We start from the raw sequence: 27,879 nt of genomic DNA on the forward strand, positions 1-27,879 counted from the left end.
TAGCAGATCTAAACATCTTCTTTCAGGACAGGGCTGCTTTCTAAAGATTAAAACCTAGCCACCCTGTGTCCCTCCCCCCCCCTGTGGGGGGAAGGGCTCTAAATATGCCGGAGCAGCTACAGGAAGCACCCCAGGAACTCTTAGCCCAGGGGTCCCCAAACTATGGCCCAGCCCGTCCTGTGGGCCGCATGCGGCCCCCTGAGGCCATTTATCCAGCCCCGCTGCACTTCCGGAAAGGGCACCTCTTTCATTGGCGGTCAGTGAGAGGAGCATAATTCCCATTGAAATACTGGTCAGTTTGTTGATTTAAATGTACTTGTTCTTTATTTTAAATATTGTATTTGTTCCCGTTTTGTTTTTTTACTTTAAAATAAGATATGTGCAGTATGCATAGGGATTTGTTCATAGGTTTTTTTTATAGTCTGGCCCTCCAATGGTCTGAGGGACAGTGAACTGGCCCCCTGTGTAAAAAGTTTGGAGACCCCTGTCTTAGCCCCTTCATAAAGAGTGGAATATCATTCATTTACTCGCTTATTGGCTTTTTTTTTTTTTTTTTTTTTTACTCTGTATTACTTCATATTCCCCCCCATATATGTGTGGTGGTGGTTTTTCATCTCTGGGGGGGGAAAGTTTTAATTAGTGTTAGTCCATCTGCCTACATTCAAAATTAATCCTAAAACTGTTATCATTTCTATTCTTCACTCAACTTTCCTGTCTTTATCATTTATATTCCAATGTTATTTTATGATTACAATATCAAAATGGGGATCTTAAGTGTTGTATTGTACCTTGTCAAGTTGGGAACAAGTGACCTTGGGTGGTAGCAGAAAAAGCTAGGAATCGCATTTGTTAATTCACAGGACACTTCAAATAGAGATTCCATACCTTCAAGGCCAGTCTTTGCTGGACGTTAGCTAGTCTGTGACCCCTTAATTAAATTAAAAGACTATCTGGAGCTGAAGGGAGGCCAGTTCCCAAGTAACTAAGTATGAAATAACAAATATAAGAGTTAAACAGTCATAAACCTTAATAATCTGAAGTTCAGTTTCATGAGACTTAGGCTATCACAAGACTATTTGAAAGAGTCAATATTAAAATATGTTCAGCCTGACCAGGTGGTAGCACATGGATAGAGCGTTGGACTGGGACACAGAGGACCCAGGTTCGAAACCCCAAGGTCGCTGGCTTGAGCGCGGGCTCATTCGCTTGAGTGCTGGGATCATAGACATGACATCACGATCACTGGCTTGAGCCCAAAGGTCACTGGTTTGAAGCCCAAAGTCACTGGCTTGAGCCCAAGGTCGCTGGCTTGAACAAGGGATCACTCACTCTGCTGTAGCCCCCCGGTCAAGGCACATATGAGAAAGCAATCAATTAACTAAGGAGCTGCAACGAAGAATTGATGCTTCTCATCTCTCTCCCTTCCTGTTTGTCCCTATCCATCCCTCTCTCTGACTCTGTCAAAAAAATAAATAAACAAATAAAATAAAATATTTACACTCTTCTGCAATGGAATATTTAAGATTTTAAAGATTCTGACTAGTACTGTCCAATAAAACTGCCTATGATAATGAGGATTTCTCTGCGTTGATACAGAAGCCACCGGCCACATGTAACTACTGAGCACTCGTAGTGTGGCTAGTAAAACTAAGGAGTTTAATTTCCAATGTTATTTAATTATAACCAATTTTAAATTTACTCTTAAATGGGCACAATGTGAAATATTTTTCCATTAAACACTTTATTGTTTTGGTAGGTCTCCATTTAGCTTCAACCACTTAAAATGTAGTGAATAAATTGAGTTGTCAGTATAAAATACACATTGGATTTAGAAACTTAGAAAAATAAAATGGAGCATAACTTTTCATATTGTTATATAGTGAAACAGTATTTTTATATATTGAATAAAAGAAAACATTATGAAAATGTTCTGTGCCTTCTTACTTTTTAAAGTAGAAAATTTTAAATTACATATGTGGTTCACATTATATATCTATTGGGCAGTGCTGATTTCTAAAGAGCATTTCCACTGGTGGGGTCACAGACATCTGAGACTTTATTTACTTAAGACATAAATTATTTCTGCTATAGCAATGGTAGGTCATAAGTATTACCATAAGATCATAAAATGTTATCCAAAAGTACTTCTTAGGTCATTTACTCTTCCCAGAACAGAGGAAGGCAGCATAGATTGTTATTATCTAGACAAATTTTTCAAATAGTTAAGTTTCCATTCATTTCCTTGAAAATTTTCTTACAGACCCCAGTTTACATTTCTTGGTTTTTGGTTTTTACTTCCAAGGTTCATCTTCTTCTATACATCTGTAAAGTGCACAGTAGAAGATGACTAAGAGGCGGAGTTAAAGTGTGGTGTTTCACTTCTGCTCGAATGAATGACACAGGCCTTGCCCGTCATGATAGAAAGAAGAAAGTGGGGATCTGAATGCCTTGTCTCTGCACACACATTCCTACAAACACTTCAATGTAGAGAAAGATTTTGCCTAAGTGACTGGATTCAGGTCTTCTAAGAAGTGACTGGCTAGCTCATTCACTTATACATGCCTAATAGATATTGCACGCAGATGCTATTTGCTGATTGTTTAAACAACTCATACTTTTTTAGAGCATCATGGTGATTTGCAACCACTTTGCTTTCTTTTAAACATGACTAGAATTGGAGAGCTTGAGGGCAGAAGACCATGCCATCCTACTTACTTGATGGACTGAAGTCCTAAGGTCTTCAGGATTTAAGTGGCCTCTCCTAGTTCACCTGAACTAAAGGCTAAGTTACTATCAGAGTTCAGACCAGAAACTAGGCCTCCCCTCCCCTAGTCCACTGGTCTTTCCATGCCTCCTGATAAATACATGCCTAAGTATGAAATACTCAAGAAGCATGGTGGCTAGCTAGACTTCCTAGGACAATGCTGACATAAAACTGCTTCACCAAAATCAACTCAGTTGGCCCTGGCCGGTTGGCTCAGCGATAGAGCGTCGGCCTGGTGTGTGGGGGACCCAGGTTCAATTCCCAGCCAGGGCACATAGGAGAAGCACCCATTTGCTTCTCCACCCCCCCCCTCCTTCCTCTCTGTCTCTCTCTTCCCCTCCCGCAGCCAAGGCTCCATTGGAGCAAAGATGGCCCGGGCGCTGGGGATGGCTCCTTGGCCTCTGCCCCAGGCGCTAGAGTGGCTCTGGTCGCGGCAGAGCGACGCCCCGGAAGGGCAGAGCATCGCCCCCTGGTGGGCAGAGCGTCGCCCCTAGTGGGCATGCCGGGTGGATCCCGGTCGGGCGCATGCGGGAGTCTGTCTGACTGTCTCTCCCCGTTTCCAGCTTCAGAAAAGGAAAAAAAAAAAAATCAACTCAGTTGTATCTAATTTGTCCTGTACTCTTACGAATCATCTCCCCATTACAGGAGTGACATTAACTTTCAAAAGTTCTGCACAACTCAGAATCAAAGACAAATTATTTGCCACTTTCCTTTAGCAGATTCTGTTGCTCCGATGTATCTGAATATATCATATTCCTCTGACACTTTATTTTCAGGTTATTTCCTCATGGGATCATATTAGTGCACCGTCATGAAATTCGGGGAATTCCAACAATTTTGTCCAGATATTTTTCTAAAACTATAGTGATTTCTGGGGACTATATCTAATGTCTATCTGATAGGTACCTATATTATTGATATTAAGTAGATCTTAACATTAATGTCAAATATTTTCAATATATAATAATATAGCTTTCCCTTATTCAGAACGGAGAGTGTAAGTAATTTAAGCAGTTCTACTGTTCAAGCCATGTTTAATTTTTTATCAGGTAAATCTTTAAGGGTTGGCTCTGTAATGAACATAATCACTTTCTGAGTCCAGCCTTTTCCACCGAAAATCCTATTTGACCCCATTTTCATGCTGATGCGAGCTCCAGAAGTTCCCAGCCCCTTTGTTCTGATGCCATAATTGCTGTAAATTCTATGCTAACCCAGCATTGCAGGGCCTCAGGCTCACTTACACATCAAGATAAAGCCTGGTGGTGCCTGCAGCCTGTAATATTACCCAATTTTTAGGAGATTAGTATCAGTGAGACACCTTGTCACAGGGGTAGGTGGTTTTTTAAACTCCCAAGTAGTCATGACAGTGAGGCTTTACCTGGAAACACTTATTCTCATCATTTTCACAGGTTGTTTCTACTTCCCTTTCTTCATCAACATGGCGTCATGGTGGGGAAGCGGGGGAGGTGCGTCTACCTTCATTTCCTTATTTTTTATTAACAGAGGCTCTGGGTCTGCATTTCACACAGAAATCATCAGGTTTCAGAACTCATCGGGGCATATTCATTTCAGTCTCTCAGTGGGTTCCTCTTCGTCATTGTCGGACCCCACGCCTCCGCCTTCAGCCACTGACTCAGGATGCCGGAACAGCGAGTACCCGGCCGCTGTCTTTCTCCTTGTTACCTTAGTTTCTAAACACGTGCACTCTCATTCGATTGCTAGCTGAAGAACCCCATGTTGGCAGTGACTGAGTTTTAGGCAACAACATGTATGGGAGGAAACTGAGGACCAGGATCTTCCCAGCACACATTCTGAGTGCCAGACACTACACACAAACCACCTCATGGAAGCTCAGACAGAGAAAGAAACTGAAGATCAAAGTGGTGAAGTGACTGGTCTAAAGTACACAGAACTAGAAAGGATTTGAATCATGATTCAAACGCATCCCTCATTCCAAAGCTTGAGTCCTAGTTTTACTACTCCTTAAGTATTTATAAGTTCTACCCAGTTCTTGGTAAGTCTGAAGGGCTAATAGTACTTTTGTTCTGCTTTCTAAAATACTGTAGTATCGCCCACGCTACTCCACATTTTATTCTCCTTCTTGATGAAACAATTTTTGCTGTTAAGAGAGGCAAATATTTTCAGGAGTTTGGCTTTGAGAAACATTCAGCTTTGTCAATCATTCACAGATAGGGCTAAAAGATCATTTATATTTGAGGGATTTATCATCTCAGCTCTTATTTTAAACAGCAATTATGGCAACATAGGAATTACTGTTAATGTAAAACTCTGGAAAGGAGGTGTAGAAATAAAGATATAATTTAAAAATTGATTTTGATAAAATCTGGAATTCCTCTAAAAGTCAATAATGGAAACACTTTATAATTCAAATTGTACGCACTGTAAAAGAGAGGAGGAAAGGGAAAGGAGATATTTCTCAAGAAATCAGGCCAGTTGATCAGAAATGATAGCTTATCTTAGGCTATACCCATTGCTACATGTCATCTTCTATTACAGAAAATGACCTGAGGACAAGCGGTCTTCACAGGCTATCAAAAAAACACTCTGTACTTTAAATCAGAAATATAGATATGCTCTACAATGCCCTTGAAGAAAGCTTGTTGTGCCTGGAAAGCCTATGGGGAAAGATAAAAAAAGGTGAATAGAATGTATAATCCAGGTCACTTTCTTACTTTAATGAAAACAAATGTAGGTCATTCCATTTTGTATGGCCCATGTTCATGATTTTTTCAGGCAACTTTCGTATAAATATTTTGCAGTTCATAAGCAATAAAAATAAAGTGCCACCTTTGAAAAATTATATATGTAATCTAAGAGTATTTGCAGAGTTTGATGCCCAACAATAGGGAGATGGTTAGGTAAATTACAGTATATCAACTCAATGTACTGAAATGTAAGCAGTAAAATGCTTGATATGCTGTCAATTGGGGAGACAAATAGGATGCAAATTCTGTATTTTCATTCATTCTAACTAATGTAAAATATTTACTTAAAGGGGCAAAGACTGGGAAACAAGTTATATAATGATATTAGTTCTGCAGAGTGCTGGAACTAGGGTGATCTTTCTTCTTTAAAAAAGTCTTTATTGAAATCAAGACTTCAAAGCGGCGCTACTAGAAAAACCAAATCCAACAGTGGATTACAATTAACAGCTGATGCCAACCCAAGAAGACCTAGAAATAACACAACTAAAAATTGGAGGCAGACAACACACAGCCTAGACTCAACCAGCTCTACAAACAACACACCCAAACACACAGACATAATGAGAAGACAGAGAAGTATAATCCAAATAAAACCACAAGAGAAACCTCCAGGAAATGAACTGAGTGATATAGAAATAACCAAACTTCCGGATACAGAGTTTAAAATAATGATTGTTAGGATGCTTAGGGATCTTAAAACAACAATGGATGGTCATTACAAACACCTAAATAAAGAAATAGCAAGTCTAAAAAAGGACATTGAAATATTAAAAAAGAATCAGTTGGAGATGACAAATACAATATCAGAAATGAAGACCGCAATGTAAGGAATTAAAAACAGGATGGATAAAGCTGAGGATCGAATCAGCGAGTTGGAGGACACGTTGAACGAAGGCAGGGAAGCAGAGCAGAAAAAAGAAAAGAGACTCAAAAAGTCTGAGGAAACTTTTAGAGAGCTCTGTGACAACATGAAGCGAAATAACATCCGCATCATAGGGGTTCCTGAAGAAGAAGTGAAAGAACAAGGGATAGAGACTTTGTTCAATCATATCATAGCTGAAAACTTCCAGAAATTAATGTAGGAAAAACTCTCACAAGTTCAAGAAGCACAAAGAACTCCATTAAAGAGAAACCCAAAGAAATCTATACCAAGAAACATCATAATTAAAATACCAAAGCTAAGTGATAAAGAGAAAATATTAAAAGCTTCTAGAGAAAAAAAGGCTATCACCTACAAAGGAGCCTCCATAAGGATGACATCTGACTTATCAACAGAAACACCTGAGGCCAGAAGAGAATGGCAAGAAATATTCAAAGTAATGCAGAATACAATCAAGACTACTTTATCCAGCAAGGCTATCATTTAAAATTGAAGGAAAAATAAAAAGCTTCCCACATTAAAAAAAAACTCAAGGAATTCATTACAACCAAACAAATGCTGCAGGAATTGCTAAGGGGACTATTGTAAACAGATCAAAGGGGAAAATGAATATAGCAAAAGAAGAACACAGCTTTAAGGGATAAAATATCAATAAACAACTACATATCAATAATAACCTTAAATGTAAATGGATTAAATGATCCAATCAAAAGACATAGGGTAGCTACGTGGATAAGAAAACAGGACCCGTACATATGCTGTCTAAAACAAAAGATGCACATAGACTGAAAGTAAAAGGATGAAAAAAATATATAATATTTCATGCAAATGGAAATGAAAATAAAGCTGGGGCAGCAATACTTATATCAGACAAAATGAACTTTAAAACAAAGGATATAGTAAGAGATAAAGAAGGCCACTACATAATGATAAAGGGAGCAATCCAACAGGAAGATACAATCATTATAAATATCTACACACCTAATATAGGAGCACCTAAATACATATATAAAGCAGACTTTGATAGATATAAAGGACGAGATCAACAGCAATACTATAATAGTAGGGGATTTCAATATCCCACTAACATCACTAGATAGATCCTCAAGAAAGAAAATTAAAAAAGAAACAGCAGACTTAAAGGACACAGTAAATCAACTCAATTTAATAGATATCTTCAGAACTTTTCACCCTAAAGCAGCAGAATATACATTCTTTTCAAGTGCTCATGGTACATTCTTTAGGATAGACCACATGTTAGGGCACAAAATCAGTCTCAACAAATTTAAGAAGATTGAAATCATATCAAGCATTTTCTCTGATCACAATGGCATGAAACTAGAAATCAACCACAACAGAAAAACTCAAAAATTCGCAAACACATGGAAACTAAATAGCAGGTTGTTAAATGATGAATGGATTAAGAATGAGATCAAAGAAGAAATTAAAAAATTTCTAGAAACAAATGATAATGAGCACACAACAACTCAAAATTTATGGGACATAGCAAAAGCAGTACTGAGAGGGAAGTTCATAGCGCCACAGGCACACTTTCAGAAGCTAGAAAAAGCTCAAATAAACAATTTAACCCTGCATCTAAAAAATCCTAAAAAAAGAACAGCAAGTATAGCCCATAGGTAGTAGAACAAAGAAAATAATAAAGATCAGAGCAGAAATAAATGACATAGAGGCTAAAGAAACAATACAGAGGATCAATGAAACCAGAAGCTGGTTCTTTGAAAAGGTAAACAAGATCAATGAACCTTTAGACTCACCAAGAAAAAAAGAGAGAAGGACTCAAATAAATAAAATTAGAAATGAGAGTGGAGAAATAACAACTGACACAACAGAAATACAAAATATTGTAAGAAAATACTATGAAGAATTGTATGCCAAAAAACTAGACAACGTAGATGAAATGGACAAATTCCTTGAAACATACAATCTTCCAAAAATCAATCTGGAAGAATCAGAAAACCTAAACAGACCAATTACAACAAATGAGATAGAAACAGTTATCAAAAACTCCCAACAGGCCCTGGCCGGTTGGCTCAGCGGTAGAGCGTCGGCCTGGCGTGCAGAAGTCCCGGGTTCGATTGCCGGCCAGGACGCACAGGAGAAGCGCCCATTTGCTTCTCCACCCCTCCCCCTCTCCTTCCTCTCTGTCTCTCTCTTCCCCTCCCGCAGCCGAGGCTCCATTGGAGCAAAGATGGCCTGGGCGCTGGGGATGGCTCTGTGGCCTCTGCCTCAAGCGCTAGAGTGGCTCTGGATGCAACAGAGCGATGCCCCAGAGGGGCAGAGCATCGCCCCCTGGTGGGTATGCCGGGTGGATCCTGGTCGGGCACATGCGGGAGTCTGTCTGACTGCCTCCCCGTTTCCAGCTTCGGAAAAAAATGGGAAAAAAAAGGTAAAATGAAACAGGTAAAATTAGTATATTTTATTGAATCCAATATATCTAAGATGCAATCAACTAAAAAAGCTATTAATGAACTGTTTCACATTCTTTTTTTGTATACAGTCTTAGAAAAATCAATTACTACTAGCCACATTTTTCAAGTGCTCAATAGGCACACGTGGCTAGCAACTCTCATATTGGATAGTACATGTCTAGACAATTTGTATCCCTTACTGTCCCTCAAAGAAGCTGATGATATGAATGAAAAGTAGGAGTCTGGAGAGTTACACTACAGAGACATTCTCTCTGAACTGATGGAGGCATCATACCACTGGACAACTGTTGCTCGTAGAGACAGGTAGCGATATTAGGTCTGCCTTGTGCTCTGTGGAGCCCAAAGGAAAATACCTGGTCATTTGATTACCTTGTGTAGTTCTCTTTGTAGCCAGAAATGTCATCATTGGGAGACCGCAGTCTTCGCTGAGAGGGCGCCTCCAGATGCCAATAGTTAATGCGGTTTAGGAACATTTTGGCCAACTCCATTATTGTCTGCCTTTCCTTGGATGGCAGATGACTGAATTTGTACTGTACAAAGTTATTCACACCCTTGAAAAGAAGGAAGGCAATTTATTCACAGAGCTGTGCAATCACCCTAATTCTGAACACCCACTCAGTCAGCAGTATGGGTGGTTTCTTAGCAGAAGAACAGGCATCTCTCTCTAGTTACAAAAATCTCTTTCTTTTCTCTAGTAGAAAATAGGAATGCCCAGAGGGAATCATGCCTTAGATCACAAGGAATGAAAAGTGACAAGACAGAGAGGCTGTGCACTGCAGCTCTTTCTACACCTGCTGCAAATCTGACAGGTTAAAAAGAAAATCAGAATCACAGACTGAAAAGGTCAAAACTTCCTCAACAATAAAACATGACTATTTTGCACAATAATTCCTGCTGTACCATCAACACAGTAGCTAACATATGATGGGTTCTTAGATTACTACTATGTTTTTACAATAGTAAAATTTTAACGAAAAGGCTACTAGCATACCTTCCATGGAATTTAAACTCCACTAGAATGTAAACTCTTTTTTTTAAATATATTTTTAATATTTTTTTATTTTACTTACTCATTTTAGAGAGGAGAGAGAGAGGAGAGAGAGACAGGGGGGAGGAGCTGGAAGCATCAACTCCCACATGTGCCTTGACCAGGCAAGCCCAGGGTTTTGAACCGGCGACCTCAGCATTTCCAGGTCGACGCTTTATCTACTGCGCCACCACAGGTCAGGCAGAATGTAAACTCTTTACTATCATTCTCACTTTCAGCAAGCTCACCAAAAAAAAAAAAAAAAAAAAAAAAATCTAATTAAAAATTATAAACTTTTAGCCCTGGTAGCTCAGTTGGTTAAAGCATCATCTCAATACACCAAGGTTGTGAGTTTGATCCCATGACAGGGCATGTACAAGAATGAATAAATAAATATTTTTAAATTATAAGCTTTTAAAAGAATCTGTGGATTAATTTAATCTTTCTGCAGAACACTCCCATCTAATCTAATTTCAAATAAAAGAACAGTGAATTCTTATTTAATAGAATTTGGAGACAAATTTTCTTCTGCTGCAAACTGACTGATAAAAAGAACATCTGTTAGGACTCTGATATCATGTTTTATGTAATCATCTTCGTCAAGAAATTCAGTCAACGGTATGAGATTGGTTCAGCTGAACAATGACAGGCTAAAAAGTGATACTGTTGAAAGATAATGACAACTCCTAATAGAAAAAAATCTTCACGTCAACAGAGTCCCGAGTAAATAGACACAAAAATATTTCTTTTTTGCTCTTTTTGCTGGACTTCACGTTCTTCACATTGCTACTGAATTCCCTCACCTCAATGGGCTTTTTCAGACCGTGCCAAACAAAAGGAGAAACAATTTTTAAACAAACATCAACGCCAAGAATAAGCACATTTCCTGTGTTTTTACAAATGACTAGTTCTACTTAATTGTTTTCTTCCCCAAATACACAGTGAATGAGGATACAGCAACCTTAAAAGATGAAAGCTACATCATTTATTAAATTAAACATTCATTTCTAAGACAAAGGGTCCAAGAAAACATCTATAGGCTTAGTGAACATCTGTAAGTCAGATATGGAAGATTAAAAAAAAGACTCAAAAAGAAGATTAAAAGGTTCGTTCAGGCTTAAAACAATAAGAAAAGAGGGTGTTTTTTTTCTTTTTACCTGTTCAATACTAGGTTTTTCAAATGGGGGCTTCTTCTCCAAAGAGCCTTCAACCACAGGTTTTCCTCTTTGTAAAATGGACTTTCTCAAGAGCTGCAAAGAAATCATTTTTAAAAAATCAATCAAAGCCTCTCTCTATCACTCTCTCTTTCTCTCTCTGTCTCACACACACACACACATACACACACACACACACATATACACACACAGCCTCTGAAGGGGAGTCATCATATTCTATTTATCTCAACTACATGTAACCAAATCCTTAAATCAATAAAATGGGTAACAACCAGGTAAAAGTTTGCCTTCACACCAATGACCAGAACCACAGGACTCGAGACACCTTTCCCGTGTGGGCAGCCTAGTGCACCCAGCAGTGGCCACCAGACACATCTATCCTACGCACTCTCCCCTTTCTCCACTCTGGTTCTGGCTTTCCACTGACCCAGAGGCCTGGTACACACCATGCAAACTTTGCACGTGCCCATCAAGAACACCGGAGGGTCTTGCTTAAGCCCCTGAGAGGCCAAGGTCCATTTTGCACAAAGGAGGTAGGGGTGCTGTCTGTAACAGCTGTATGTCACAGGCAAAATCTAGGACCCAGGCTCTTTGGGAAGCAATTTTGCAGGGCTGTCAATTGGCAACATCCACCGTTGCGGCCTTTTTTCATTTCCTCTCCACCCACAGAACGCAGGCCACGTGTTCTGGCATCTCAATATCCACAAAACAGAACACTGCTCTTAATTCCTGCCTCCAGAATGCCAAGCCCTCAAAGAGCAAATATCAACAAGAAAAGGGAACAGAGAGCCACTAATAAAGACCTAATGGGAAAATAAATTTAATGTTGAAATTCTTCATCTTCCACCTTTGCTTGGATCTTCTGTAGCCTTTGCATGTGGGCCAGTTACAACATACGACCCGGCATTTATTTAAGTTGCTTTTCCCCCTCCTTTCTCCTATTGCCTTTTTAACAAAACATGGCAACCATTCTCCCAGGAGCCAATGAAAATGAATGACCCACAAGGTTGAAGATCACCATGTGTCCCCCACTGGGTGTGTCCTACAAGGGCCCCAGTTCCCTCTAGGGGTGCCGTGTAAATTATTAGCATAGGGCATTTGTTGATCCTGCTGATGTATCGTGCCCATCGTTACAAAAACAAATGTGCAGAACGTCGTGGCAGTTGATTCTAAGGATATATAAAAATTATGCATAAAATTTAAATATTACAAATAATTCTGGTTGCCTGTTATTTTTATTTTTACTTTTTCATCCAGTGAAAGTAAGACCATTTGGGAACTTGGTCCATCATGGGTTTCAATATGGAGATAAACTGATGGGTCAGGGAGATGCTGAATCTCATTTTCCACAAAAGAATGAAGGGATTCAGTGGGCATATAACCGAATTTTCATAATAGCAGCAAGCATTTGCCTCCTCACTTTTGCCACGCACTTTTGGTAGTTTTTTTTTTTTTTGTATACATTATCTAATTTAACAGTCATAACAATCGTTTGGTGTAGGTGCAATTATTGTTTGCGTTTTTCAGATAGGGAAAGTCAGGGGAAACGACTTGCCCGGGGTCACGTTTAATAAGAGATGGAGGTGGATTTAAACCCAGCGTGCAGGGCTCTAGAGCCACACTCACAGGCTTCAGAAAATAGCTTTACAGCCAGTTTATTTTCAATATCCGAGACTGAGGTTTGCCTAGTGTTACCAAAATGAATAATACATTTTAATTTTATGATTGAGACATGTGAGATGCAGAAATTGCCCTTCAAAAGCCAAGGAAGGAGGATTTAGAACTTATTTGCCCAAAGAATGATTTTGGAGGAAGGGAAGGGGGAGAATGCTGAATTTTTTTTTTTCTTTCTGAAGCTGGAAATGGGGAGAGACAGTCAGACTCCCGCATGCGCCCGACCGGGATCCACCCGGCACACCCACCACGGGGCAACGCTCTGCCCCTCTGGGGCATCGCTCTGCCACGACCAGAGCCACTCTAGCACCTGGGGCAGAGGCCAAGGAGCCATCCCCAGCGCCCGGGCCATCTTTGCTCCAATGGAGCCTTGGCTGCGGGAGGGGAAGAGAGAAACAGAGAGGAAGGAGGGGGGTGTGGAGAAGCAAATGGGCGCTTCTCCTGTGTGCCCTGGCCGGGAATCGAACCCGGGTCCCCCGCACGCCAGGCCGACGCTCTACCGCTGAGCCAACCAGCCAGGGCCGAATGCTGAATATTTTGAATTTTGCTCCCCAAACAAATATATTTGTACTATTAAAGGTGAGGCAGGTGAGCAAGAGAGACAGAGACAGAGACAGACAGGCAGACAGAGAGAACGTACTTCCAAGCACAGCGGTACTTTATAAACAGAATCAAGAGGACGCTGACAGGATGGAAACCTTGACACCAACCACCTTCACTTCCAATGGGGGGGGACACCGCCACAGCACTGGGTTCCAAGACAAATAATAGCTGCAGCCATGCAGGTGTTGTTTTTCTTCAACTAAGATCTTTTTCCAAAGAAGCTCGAAACAGTATGAACCTGCCAGGGTTCAATCTTAATGACTCAGGCTTCACAGTCATGTAACAAATTGTCACCTGAAGTAGGCTAGTGCCTGCTGTGGGAATTCGGTTATTCATTCATATTCTCATTCTCTCTCTCTCTCCCTCTCCTTCTTCTCTCTCTTTCTCCCTTTTCCAACTAACCTTTTAAGAGTTCATATTCCCCCATTACCCCAAAATTTAAAAATATAATTCTCTCTCCCACTCTTACCCACTATCTACCTCTGAAAACCCCAGGAAGAAGAAAAAATGATGCATCAAGTCAATTCAGACCAGCCTGACCAGGCAGTGGTGCAGTGCATAGAGCATCAGATTGGGAAATAGAGAACCCAGGTTCAAATCCGCGAAGTCACTGGCTTGAGTGCAGGCTCATCCAGCTTGAGCGTAGGCTCACCAGCTTGAGAGTGGAGTACCTGCTTGAGCATGGGATCATAGACATGACCCCATGGTCACTGGCTTGAGCCCAAAGGTCACTGGCTTGAACAAGGGGTCACCCACTCTGCTGTAGCCCCTCGGTCAAGGCATATATGAGAAAGCAATCAATGAACTACTAAGGTGCCCCGACAAAGAATTATGCTTCTCATCTCTCTTCCTGCCTGCCTGTCTGTCCCCATCTGTCCCTCTCTCTGTCTCTCTTGCTAAACAAAAAGTACATTCAGACCAAAGGGTATGTGTGTGAGGGGAGCTATAGGAATTGGGAACAAAATGTCACCGGGATATCCTAGCAGCCAAAGCAAAAAAGGGAACTCAATGGAAAATTTGTCTATCCTTGTCATATAAAATGAAGCCCAGCGCTTATTAAAAGAGGCAAAATTCTCCTGGATGTCAGCTGTGAGTAGAGAATTTTGTTTTTTATATTTAAAGATCCTTAAAAAGGTTACATACTACAGCATAATGAACAGTGCCTTCAATAACATATTTTTTTATTATTACTATTTCTTCTGTCAGCCTTCTTTCTGAATCTATTTTTTGGCAACCCGAAGTTTTTCCATCCATCCCCACCACCAGTTTCCCTCCCACATCCATCATTCCCACCTGAGCCGAAGGCTGGAGAGACGGATATCTGAGGAGGGGGAGGGGACAGGCCCCACAGGAGCTGAGGCCGAGATAGGAAGGGGCACAGCTCTAGGGAGTGGCAGCCGTGAACAGTGACTGGTGTCACCCAGACGCAGAGAACAGTGGTAAGGTGCCAAAACAAATTTGGAAATTCTTGGATGCTCCCCTTGAAACAAGAGTCAAGGCCCTCGCGTCACCCCACTGCCCCACGTCCTCCCAGCCGCCCCTGCGCACTCGAGCACAGCCCAGCGCTTGTTCTGCCCACCGCGCCACCCGGAGGCTCTGCCCGGCCCCTGTCAGGGACGGCGCCTATCACTTCCTCTGCAGTTCTACTCAGCTCTCCTCTACGAGAGGCTTTCCTAGCTGCCCTTCCTCACTGCCCCGGCCCCCCGCCCGCTACCATCCCTGCCATTCTCATCCACTTACCCTACTTTGTTTCTCTTCACAGCACTTAGCACCACCTGCAAATATATTATTTACTTGTTGGTTGTCTGCCTCTGTTACTGAAGTGTCAACTCCACGAGGGCAAAGCCTTTGCTTTGCCCATTCATCTATCCCTCATGCCTACATGAGTGCCATGCACGGAGCAGGTGTGCAGTAAACGGCTGTCGGATGGATGAGTGGATGGGTGGATGGAAGGAGATCCGTAAAGCGTAAGCACATCAAGATATTGAACTCTGCACACAAGTATGAAGACTCTCAAGGAGAGTCGCGTGTTCCACGTATGGTGCCTCATGGAGAAACGCATGCTTCAGCAAACCCTGAGGGCAAAATGCACCATGAGCGAGAGTCTTCCCACCCATGGCCTGGCATACAGACACGGAGCACATTCGAACAATGAGAGAAAGAAGAAACGCCTTGTAAAACGTTAGCATCGCACCTTGAATAGGTAGAAATATACTTGTTTGGTATCTGCATCCTCTTCCTTGTGGACACAGGTAAAGAGATACTCCACATCCAACACTATCCCCAGGAGTCTGTTCATTTCTTCCTCTGACACATTCTCCAAGTGCGAAACATGAGCAGCTTCAGGCAAAGATCAAAGGAACATATGTGAGAAGTTAGTGAGAAACGGCACACATTCTCCATTTCAAAATGGAAGTTTCTCTCACGAACCTTCCAGGACACCAATCTATTAGACTGCAGAGTCAACAGAGGGAAATTCTGAACCCTGGGGAGATCTAAGTCTGCCCACAAAACTTGTAATTCAGAGACTGCCACCTTGTCGAGCCTCAGCCTCAAACACGAACCAGCGACTTAAGTATTCTACTACCGATGTAGGTTTAAAATCCAGAATTTGTTGTCACCAAGTCTTATCGTGATTGGGTTAAATTCCTGTTTCCATATAAAAAATTCTCCAAGAGACCAAGGGGTTGTAAAATCCTAGAAGGGAGTGTGGATCCAGGGTTTGGGTGTGTGTGGTTGAGGGGCGTGAAAACCAAGCTCCCTGAAAGTTTAGTTCTAGATCCGCTCAACAGTTCAGCCGGCCAAGATGATCACATTAGTGTGAAGAATGAAGGCCCTTTCTCTCAGCCTTTCTGAGACACACTCACACCACACGGTCTCTGCAGCCAAGTTCCAGCTGGAGCTTGAGATTCAACATCCTCCATGATCCAGCCCCCAAACCCACTTTTCCTACCTCTGCTCTGTCATCTTACTAATCAAGTTACATGACCTATCCATTGATCTTCTTCTGTCCCATGCCCCTGTCCTCTCTTCTGCCCAAGTCCAGTCCATTTTTCCAGGGTATCTCATTTAATCCTCAAACAATCCTGTAAAGTGGGTATCAGCAACCCATTGTACAGAGGAGGAAACTGAGGATAAGCTGCCCTCCCTCACCCCTCAGGGAGAGTAACTGTGCGGTAAGCTTTCCACACTGGCTCCCACATTCCCCCCCAGATGTAAGCACCACTGGCCACAGGGGGAACTGGCCTCGGAACACGCCCTGCAACGCCCGCCTTATCCTCACCTCTCACTTGTCCACTCCCTACCTTCATCCCAAATAAACCACTGTATTTCCCCGTGTATAAAACGCACCCTTTTCCAAAAAATTTGGGGGTCTAAAAACTGGGTGCATCTTATACAGGGGTTGTCATCTTTTTACTTGCATTTCCCACTTTTCCGTGCTTGTTTTTGCACTCATTGTTGAAGACAGTGATTCATCATCAGACACAGATGAGGACAAGCTAATGGATGGGAATTTTGACAGTGATGAGGAGTTGTATGAATTTTATGATGAATAAAACTTGAGTTAAATAACTTTATGTAATACATTTTTTTTTTTCAAATTTCAGGCCCTAAAACTAAGGTGCTTCTTATACATGAGAGCACCTTATACCAGGGGTCCCCAAACTACGGCCCACAGGTCGCATGCAGCCTCCTGAGGCCATTTATCCGGCCCCCAGCGCACCTCCTTCCGGAAGGGGCACCTCTTTCATTGGTGGTCAGTGAGAGGAGCATAGTTCCCATTGAAATACTGGTCAGTTTGTTGATTTAAATTTACTTGTTCTTTATTTTAAAGATTGTATTTGTTCCCGTTTTGTTTTTCTACTTTAAAATAAGATATGTACAGTGTGCATAGGGATTTGTTCATAGTTTTTTTTTTATAGTCCGGCGCTCCAACGGTCTGAGGGACAGTGAACTGGTCCCCTGTGTAAAAAGTTTGGGGACCCCTCGCCTTATACGCTCAAATCCCTGTCTCACAGTCTGCTTCTGAGGGAGCCCAATCTAAGATATCTGCTCAAAAGCAATTTGAGAGAGTTAAGAGGATTAAATACCAAGAGAGTGGGCCTTACAAATACCCATGAGAAAACCAGATTAACCAGGTTAAAATGAGAGGGGCAGGGAGTAAAGAAGGACAGATATACACCCCACATAGGTAGGATATAAAGCCGAGTCTCATGGACAGAGATAAAAGTGAAGTGGATACCAGGGGGCGGGGAGTAAAGAGGGACAGATACACAGTGACAGAAAAGGATTTGACTTTGGGTGATGGACACACAACACAATCAATAGTTTAAATGCTATAGAGATGTTCACCTGAACCCTATGTACTCTGAGCAATAGAACCTCATTAAATTTAATTTCTAAAAAATAAAAAAAATTAGAGGGACAGAGGCCACCCACCTTACATTGCTTTCTAATGCAGACAAGTAATAGAAAGGCAGAGTGGTGGGCCCAAGGTCATGGGGCCATAGCACCTGTATACAGCATCTTTAATATGTGAGGGAGGGGGGAGAAAGATAATTCTGATGGTCTGCCTACCTTTAATGTTGCAAAGTAAATCTAAAGATACATCTAAACTTGAAAATTAAAACACTGTATCATTACATTACCAAACAGAAAAGGAGTAACTGACTAAAATGTGTCTAAGAACAGAAATAATTTACATCATAGGAAAATTACAAATACATGTGTATGTAAACACAAAAATTAATATTCAAATATGTTAGTTTACACATGGCTATACAACGTGTGGCTTCCTCACTTTCTGACAGAGGTCTGAGGTTGACTTCCTTTTTAGTCATACATTCACAGGTCATTACTTCCAGAAGATGGTACAAAATTTCCCATAAGATCAGTCTGAAGCCCTTGGGAGATGGGCCTAATTCCAGAGACAATTAGGTAAAAAATTCTATGACAATTATTTACAGAAATAATTTTATTGGATTATTTTTACCTTTCAATGTTTGCATCCCTTTCCAGTGGTAAGCTATGAAAGTAGACAGTCTACAATATAACATAAATTCCTTCAGATTATCCATAATATGAAACACTCTAAGGTGCTAACATACAGGGGGAATAATTCCTAGAAGAATGGGTCATGATTTATTGTTGAAACGGTGTCTCCCATTTTTTTTTAACCCACAAAACATTTTACCCAAATGTACGGGTCCGTAGTCACAGCCGTCGCGGCCATGCAATTGGTGTGGTTTGTGGCTGGATTTGGATCAGATTGGTATAGAGATTCTGTCCCCACCACTGACAAGTGCAGAAGGATTTCTTTTTCCTTCCTGATCTTGTGCCCTCCAGGGGAAAAGCAATGCTGGCAAATGACTTTGTACAATTCGTATTTTTTGAGTTTGTTCACCTTTAGTGTTAAAAAATGGCACTGGGCAGAGCCAGATATGTGATCTGTGAAATTGCAATTACCTTCCTGCTTGGGAAGGGCCATTATCTTGCTAATGTTTGCAGAGTGAGAGAAGAGAGGATGCAGGGTGCTGAAGAAGAAGCCAGTTTGTGCAGAACGTTTGAAGAAGAAGTTGGGGATCAAAGGTGAGGAGCTTTTGAGAGCTCCGCTGAGATTGGTGGGATCTTTGATTCTAGGAGGAACCAGAGAAGATTCTCCTGGTGGTGGAACCGGAGAATGTGTCAGTGGCTTTGGGAGCCTTGAGTGAAAGGGAAGGGGTTTCCCTGTGTGTTTGCTCACTGGCCAGTGCGAGACTGGAATAAAGGAACGGCCCACCAGTTTTTGGCTCCACTGTTTCTTTACCGTCTGTTCGAATCTAATGGGAACCTGCATGTGAATGGCCACAACGGCCGTGACTACTGGCCACACAAGCAGGTTTGTGCTTTTCCCTTGGTTTTCTTGTGACTTGCCTGTCTTGGTGAGACACCAATAAACAGAATGGCCCACCACCCTCCGGCTCCCCTGTTTCTTTACCATCCGCCTGAATTCAATGAGAACCTGCATGTGAATGGCCACAATGGCGGCGGCCCTTGGCCTTACACTAAATGAATCAGAATCAGAAAGACTTGCTCTGAAAATAGGAAGCACCTATTTTCAGAAAGGTGGGAGTTGGGGGAAGGAAGAGCATCCCCATTCCTTGTTGGGGCTCCATGGTTTAAAGACCATTTGAAACCATATTCTCAAATATTTTGAAAAATAGACCTGATTAAAAACTTAAAATGCTTAGGAAGTGAGACCTGAGGAGGTTTATTGCCCCCTGACTCTGGTGAGGAGGAAATCCATGATCTCTCTTCAAATCTCTGAGGGTAACTGTATGGCCAGAGGCTGCCATTGTCATACACACGCAGGTTCTCATTGGACTCAGGCAGATAGTAAAGAAACAGTGGAGCCAAAAAATGGTGGGCCATTCTTTTATTAAAGTCTCGCACCAGCCAACGAGAAAACACACAGGGAAAACACTTTCCTCCGGTTCTACAACCAGGAGAATGTTCTCTGGTTCCTCCTAGAATCAAAGGCCCCACCAGCCTCAGTAGGGCTCCCAAAGCCCCTCACCTCTGGCTCCCCATCTGCACACCTTCTCTTTCCCTGCCAATATGGCTTCTTCTTCAGCACTCTGCATCCTCTCTCTGCTCTTACTCTGCCAACATGGCTTCTTCTTCAGCACTCTGCATTCTCTCTCTCTCACTCTGCTAACATGGCTTCTTTCTACTTCTCCCCTCTTCAAAACTGCTGCCAAAACCTCTCCTCCAGCACACATTAGAAAAACAATAGCCCTTCCTAAGCAGGAAGGTAATTTGCAATTTCACAGATCACATACACCTGGCGCTGCCCAGTGCCACTATGCAACAATAAAAGTGAGCAAACTAAAAAAATACAAATTTTACAAACTCATTTGCCCAACAGTAACCCAAAGTACAAAGGAATACGGTGTTGGAGACGGGGGGAAAATGTAAACAGAGCAGCAAGTATTTCAGGAGGAAGACAGGATGAGGCTCTACTGGACAAATGAGGGTAACTTTTCCAGAGAGACGAGTATCTCTTCCTATAAAAATGCTAGGGTGGAAGGGGTAAACTGAGGCAGAAGGATGACACTGTACAGAAAGGGCTAAGCTTCCTAGAATAAATGCTGGGGGCAGCAAAGCTCAGAAGAAAGTAGAAGGTGTGAACCATCTGCTTGAGAAGGAGAGATGTCTGGAAAAGCTGCTATGAAAGTCAAGCTTCACGCCCTGGCCAGATAGCTCGGCGGGTTAGAGCATCGTCCCGAAGCATGCGGCTGGGTTCATTCACCGATCAGGGCACATTCAGGAGCAGATCGATATTCCTGTCTCTTTCTCTCTCTAAACTCAATAAAGTACACATTTAAATGTAAAAAGAAAAAGAAAGAGAAGCTTTATGGTGATAAGAAAGCCAGAAAAGCCTGACCTGTGGTGGTGCAGTGGATAAAGCATTGACCTGGAAATGCTGAGGTCGCCGGTTCGAAACCCTGGGCTTGCCTGGTCAAGGCACATATGGGAGTTGATGCTTCCAGCTCCTCCCCCCTTCTCTCTACCTCTCTCTATCCTCTCTAAAAATGAATAAATAAAAAAATAAAAAAATAAAAGAAAAGAAAGCCAGAAAAGGGCAGTGTAAAGCCAGTAGCAGCAGACACCATCACAGCCACCTGGCCCATGCAGATTTGCATTGGATTCGGACAGAGAGTAAGGAAACAACAGAGCCACGAACTGGTGGGCCATTAGCTTTAATCCTAGCTTGCACCTGGCGGGCAAGTAAAAACACACACTGGGCTCCAAAACCCACTCATTCAGTGCTCACACAGCTACTGACTTACCCGAGTTTCCTAGAATCAAAGGTTTCTAGCTCACTAGCCTCATTCTCCTTGTTCCCCATCTCCTTCTCTCTACACAAACTCTACAGTAACTGGCTTCTCCTTCAGCACTCTGCCATCTTGGCTGCCTCTCCTCTCCTCTCCTCCATGTGGCCTTACTCCGCTCTCTCCTCTAATGCTAATCTCAGGAACCAAGAGAGAGCAAGCTCCTGGTCTGCCTCACTTTATAGTGTAGAAATCCAAACCTTTAATCCAATATACAAATAGGGAAGTCTCTAATACAAAGTCACTTATCTCAGGTATGATGGGATTCCTCATGAGAGTGCACCACCATCTCAAAAAGGGTGGGAAAGGCTTAGTCCTAAAACCAAGCCCCAGTATGCAAGGATCCTGCCTGTCCACAGCTCGCCCCCAATACACATTAATATAATCACGCCCATTCCAAGCAATCACCTGGGAGACGGGCTTCCACATGGGCAGCGCCATCTTTAACAAAGTGAGCATATTATACAGTGTGTCTGTAAAGTCATGGTGCACCTTTTTTTTTTTTTTTTTACAGGAACAGAGAGAGAGAGTCAGAGAGAGGGATAGACAGACAGGAATGGAGAGAGATGAGAAGCATCAATAATCAGTTTTTCATTGTGACACCTTAGTTGTTCATTGATTGCTTTCTCATATGTGCCTTGACCGTGGGCCTTCAGCAGACCAAGTAACCCCTTGCTCGAGCCAGTGACCCTGGGTCCAAGCTGGTGAGCTTTTTTTTTTTTTCTCAAGCCAGATGAGCCCGCGCTCAAGCTGGCGACCTGGGGTCTCGAACCTGGGTCTTTCCGCGTCCCAGTCCGACGCTCTATCCACTGCGCCACTGCCTGATCAGGCCATGGTGCACTTTAGACCAGTCACAGGAAAGCAACAAAAGACGATAGAAATGTGAAATCTGCACCAAATAAAAGGAAAACCCTCCCAGTTTCTGTAGGATGATGTGGCAGCATGTGCGCATATGCAGATGATGACATAACACCATGTATACAGCGGAGCAGCCCACGGCCATGCCAGTCGAGATGTGGACAGTACAGAGGAAAATTCAGTGTGTTCTGTGGCTCGCTAAATTCGAATCCGTGACCAAAGTACAACGTGAATATTAGCACGTTTATAACGAAGTGCCACCACATAGGAATAACATTACTCGGTGGGATAAGCAGTTGAAGGAAACCCTGTTCTGGTAGGCCATCAATCAGTGATGAATCTGTAGAGGCTATACGGGATAGCTACCTAAGGAGCCCTAAAAAATCTGTGTGTGAGCCCACATCGAACTGCACTGAATAGGTATGAAACTGGGAGAGTTTTCCTTTTATTTGGTGCAGATTTCACATTTCTATTGTCTTTTGTTGCTTTCCTGTGACCAGTCAAAAATGCACCATGACTTTACAGACACGCTGTATTTTATCTGCCCAACACACCCCCATCAATGTATTTCACATTGTCCAAAATCCATAAGTCCATCCAACAAAGCAGCCAGTGCCCACTCCAGTCATAGTCCAGGAATCAGTCCACACACAGGGGGCTTCAGCCACCCTCCTATCCCTGCCATCCTGGTAGGTCTTACACTGTCCCAAAGAGGAGCACGTGGCAATGGCAGTCAGTATTTCCATCTCTGCTCCAGAGAACATGATGGCATTCACCCCTATGTCCCTAAATCGCAGACCTACCAGGGGTGTAGTAAGTACTCCTTGTGGCTGGGCTCTCATCTTCTGGAGACTGTGGATTGCAACTCCAGCCCGATTCTCCTCATCCTCCAAAGAGGAACTGAAAACACCAACTCCCGCTGACAGAATCAAGCACCGGGCTGCCGCCTTCTGCTCTGCTGGCCTTGCAGCTCTGGCCCCGGACTCCTGGTGCTGCTGGCTCTCCACAATGTCCAGGGAAATCTGCAACTCACGAACCTGTGATTCCTCCTCCAGCAGCTGCTCCATTTCCAAGCAAATCTCACAAACCTGGTGGGCCTCCTCTGGTGCTTCCTCCAGCTCCAGGGTCAGCATCTCTTTCTGCCACGTTTGCTCCAGCTCCTTCCACTGCTCGGTTTGCAGGTCCCAGGCAGCCTCTTCCACAGAGCTCTCGGTTTCCTCACACATGGCTGTAAGAGTCAGCCAGCCTATGGTCCCCAAAAGGACAGCCATGGGGAACCATAACAGCAGCCAGTCCTCTACTCCACCACTCAAAGGTGGTGGTGGCTCCATATCCAACTGTATCGAATCCTGCCACAGACTATGCCAAATGTAAAGCCAGTATCCACAGCCACCAACACAGCCACCTGGCCCATGTAGGTTCGCATTGGATTCGGACAGACAGTAATGAAACAATGGAGCCGAGAACTGGTGGGCCATCAGCTTTAATCCTAGCTTGCACCCGGCGGGAAAGAAATACACACAGTGGGAAGACACTTCCCTTTCCGTTCAGGGCTCCTAAAATCCACTGATTTATCCAAGTTTCCTAGAATCAAAAGTTTGTACCTCACCAGCTTTATTCACTTCTGTTTCCCATCTCCTTCTCTCTACACAAACTCTGCACAAACTGGCTTCTCCCTCAGCACTCCACCATCTTGGCTGCTGCTCCTGGCCTCTTTCACGTGGCCTTTCTCTGCTCTCTTCTCTAATGCTAATCTGAGGAACCAAGAGAGAGCAAGCTCCTGGACTGCCCCATTTTATAGTGTATGAATCAAAACCTTTAATTCAATATACAAACAAGGAAGTCTCTGATACAAGGTCACTTATCTGAGGCATAATGGGATCCCTCATAAGAATGCACCACCCCACATCATGCAATCAGTCAAGGGTGTGGGGAAAAACTTAGTCTTAAAACTATGCCTTAGCCTGACCGGGCGGTGGCGCAGTGGATAGAGCGTCGGACTGGGATGCAGAGGACCCAGGTTCGAGACCCTGAGGTCGCCAGCTTGAGTGCGGGCTCATTGGTTTGAGCAAAAGCCCACCAGCTTGAACCCAAGGTCGCTGGCTCCAGCAAGGGGCTACTCGGTCTGCTGAAGGCCCGTGGTCAAGGCACGTATGAGAAAGCAATCAATGAACAACTAAGGTGTTGCAACACGCAATGAAAAACTAATGATTGATGCTTCTCATCTCTCTCCATTCCTGTCTGTCTGTCCCTGTCTATCCCTCTCTCTGACTCATTCTCTGTCTCTGTAAAAAATAAATAAAAGAGAAAAAATTTTTTTAAAAAAAGTAAAACTATGCCTTAGGCTATAACGACCCTACCTGCTTACAGCCTGTCTCCCACACCCAATGCAAACTATAAGCGAGCGAACATATATATCGTATTTACAAACTCTCCCACTATGGGCTCCTTTTGACCAAGGCTCATTTTCAGTCTCTGAGCAGCTTTTTCCTCTCACCAAATCCCTATCCTGAGCTAACTCTCGTCAAGCTCAGACCTTCCCCACACCCAACCTCACAGCCTCCTCATCCCAACAACGTGAGCAGTGAGCGGAGAGTGGAGTACCATCTGGCAAACTTGATTCTAGGAGTAAAAGCCTCATGGCCCTCCTCAAAATGGTGACTCCCTCTTGCCAGCCCTGTTTCTGCCAAAGCGCCATCATTCATTCCTTCATATCCTCTACCCCCCACACACAACACAACACACACACACACACACACACACACACACACACACACATCACCAGCCACCAGATTGAGCTGTGCTTCTCTGCATTCTCAGTCATCACTATTTCCCATTCCTACCGTGTGGTCCCTGGGATCTCAAGTCTACGGTACCAAATACTCCCCAGACTGCTCTCTCTTCCCTCCAACATCCCCATCGCTAACAAATCTGAACAGTGCTGTTGGGCAGATAAAATATATTATGCTCACTTTGTTAAAGATGGTGCTGCCCAGCTGATAATATTAGTTGCCCTTCTTGGTTGGAACGGGCATGATTATGTTACTATGTGTTGGGGGAGGGCTCTCACGCCAAAAAGTTTTAAAAGGAAGAGCGATCACGTTGTTCCAGGGGAAGAGTGATTACATTCTAAGAGGAGCCCATGCTGGAGGAGAGCAGAGAAAGGCCACGTGGAGGAGAGGAGAAGCAGCCAAGATGGTGGAGTGCTGAAGGAGAAGCCAGTTTGTGCAGAGAGAGGAGATGGGGAACAGAGGTGAATAAGGCTGGTGAGGTAGAAACCTGTGATTCTAGGAAACTTGGATAAGTCAGTGGCTTTGGGGAGCCCTGAATGGAAAGGTAAGTGTTTTCCACTGTGTATTTCTTGCCCACCGAGTGCAAGCTAGGATAAAGATGATGGCCCACCAGTTCTTGGCTCCGTTGTGTCATTACCGTCTGTCTCAATCTAATGCGAACCTGCATGGGCCGGGCTGCTGGCTTTACAAGTGCTAACTGTGAAAAAAACAGGGGCCACAGGCTGAACCTGACAAGCTCAGAAGAGGCCTGCGTGGTGGCCTTACAGACGCAGACCTAAAGTAACCACACAGGATGGTCTGAAATGAAAACTTTCTAACTAAAAGCAGTTCCCGGCAGGTAGTCATGTCCTAGGGAGGAATTTTTCCCTAACAAAGGTCAATGCTTACCTTCATCTAGCCCAGGGGTCCCCAAACTTTTTACACAGGGGGCCAGTTCACTGTCCCTCAGACCATTGGAGGGCCGGACTATAAAAAAAAACTATGAACAAATCCCTATGCACACTGCACATATCTTATTTTAAAGTTAAAAAACAAAACGGAAACAAATACAATATTTAAATAAAGAACAAGTAAATTTAAATCAACAAACTGACCAGTTTATCAATGGGAACTATGGGCCTGCTTTTGGCTAATGAGATGGTCAATGTGCTCCTCTCACTGACCACCAATGAAAGAGGTGCCCCTTCCGGAAGTGCGCAAGGGGCCGGATAAATGGTCTCAGGGGGCCGCATATGGCCCATAGGCCGTAGTTTGGGGACCCCTGATCTAGCCTGTCCTCTTTTGCATCTTCAATATTGTGCCTGATAACATGCAGAAACCTTCTCCCACCCCGCCCTCAGGGCAAGTGTCCCACCAGGGGAGGAAACCACAAATCCCCACATTGTTGTTGTTGTTATGTTAATTAACCATGTACTGCCTCATTCCTGCCTGTGTAAAAGAAGTTTCAGTACTTTAAATGCAATCCCAGAGATTTCCCCTGCCTTGCTTTCTCCCACTTCCTTAATCTATCACAAATCCAATCAATTTCCTGTAACCCCCTTAGGTCTCTGTGTAAAATAAGTGGCGAAACTGTCATTTTCTGCAGCACTTTCTCTATCTGTTGAGACTTTGCTTCCTGGCAACTGTCAACAGTTTGGCTCAAATAAACACATTAAAAAGTCTTACAGGTTTGGAAGTTTTTATACATTGACATAACTCTTTGGGGCTGCAGACGAGAATTAGCTATGACTTACTCCGTGACTCACAACCAACCCCAACCCATGCCAACACTCAGGTGCACTTCACTGTTAACTGTAAACTTAAACTATCTATTGTACTGAAAATCAACTCATATTTAGGCAAAAAAGGTCACTCGTTATTGAAAGAAACCTTTCTCTTAATCTTACCTAGAGAACCCTTTTTGATGCAAATAGGTTCCCTTCAATAATCTAAAAGCATTGTTGAGCAGATAAAATATATTTTGCTCACTTTGTTAAAGATGGCGCTACCCACATGGAGGCCTGTTGCCCAGGTGATTGCTTGGGATGGGCGTGATTATGTTAATATGTGTTGGGGGAGGGCTTTCACGCCAAAAGGTTTTAAAAGGAGAGATCACCTTTTTCCAGGAGAAGAGTGATTATGTTCTAGGACAGGGGTCCCTAAACTTTTTACACAGGGGGCCAGTTCACTGTCCCTCAGACCGTTGGAGGGCCAGACTATAAAAAAAAACTATGAACAAATCCCTATGCACACTGAACATATCTTATTTTAAAGTAAAAAACCAAAACGGGAACAAATACAATATTTAAAATAAAGAACAAGTCAATTTAAATCAACAAACTGACCAGTATTTCAATGGAAACTATGCTCCTCTCACTGACCACCAACGAAAGAGGTGCCCCTTCCGGAAGTGCAGCGGAGGTCGGATAAATGGCCTCAGGGGGCCGCATGCGGCCCGCGGGCCGAAGTTTGGGGACCCCTGTTCTAGGAGGACCCCATGCTGTAGGAGAGCAGAGTAAGGCCATGTGGAGGAGAGAAGAGAGGCAGCCAAGATGGTGGAGTGCTGAAGTTGAGAAGCCAGTTTGTGCAGAGAGAAGGAGATGGGGAACACAGGTGAATGAGACTAGTGAGCTAGAAACTTTGATTCTAGGAAACTTGGGTAAGTCAGTAGCTTTGTGAGCACTGAATGAGTGGGTTCTGGAGCCCAGTGTGTGTGTTTTACTTGCCCACCGGGTGCAAGCTAGGATTAAAGATGATGACCCACCAGTTCTTGGCTCCGTTGTGTTGTTACCGACTATCTGAATCAAATGTGAACCTGCATGGGCCAGGCGGCTGTGATGTTGGCCGTAACTACTGACTTTACATTTGGCGTAGTCTGTGGCAGGATTTGATACAGTTTGGTATGGAGCCACCACCACCTTTGAGCGGTGGAGTAGAGGACTGGCTGTTGTTATGGTTCCCCATGGCTGTCCTTTTGGGGGCCGTAGGCTGGCTGACTTTTACAGCCATGCATGAGGAAACTGAGAGCTCTGTGGAAGAGGCTGCCCGGGACCTGCAAACCGAGCAGTGGAAGGAGC

General features: G+C 43.3%; 1 protein-coding gene across 1 annotated transcript in view; it reads right to left on the reverse strand.

The window, feature by feature from the left end:
* Nucleotides 1-27,879, reverse strand: part of KAT2B (lysine acetyltransferase 2B) — a 125,235-nt gene that overhangs the window by 46,380 nt on the left and 50,976 nt on the right. Inside the window, exons 3-5 of the mRNA XM_066245525.1 lie at nt 15,494-15,639; nt 11,005-11,097; nt 9,190-9,371 (exon numbers count right to left, since the gene is read on the reverse strand). Of these exons, the coding sequence (XP_066101622.1) occupies nt 9,190-9,371; nt 11,005-11,097; nt 15,494-15,639 (421 nt within the window). The remainder of the gene's footprint in view (nt 1-9,189; nt 9,372-11,004; nt 11,098-15,493; nt 15,640-27,879) is intronic.

The sequence above is a fragment of the Saccopteryx bilineata genome, chromosome 10 (genome assembly GCF_036850765.1).
Source record: "Saccopteryx bilineata isolate mSacBil1 chromosome 10, mSacBil1_pri_phased_curated, whole genome shotgun sequence".
Lineage (NCBI taxonomy): Eukaryota > Metazoa > Chordata > Mammalia > Chiroptera > Emballonuridae > Saccopteryx > Saccopteryx bilineata.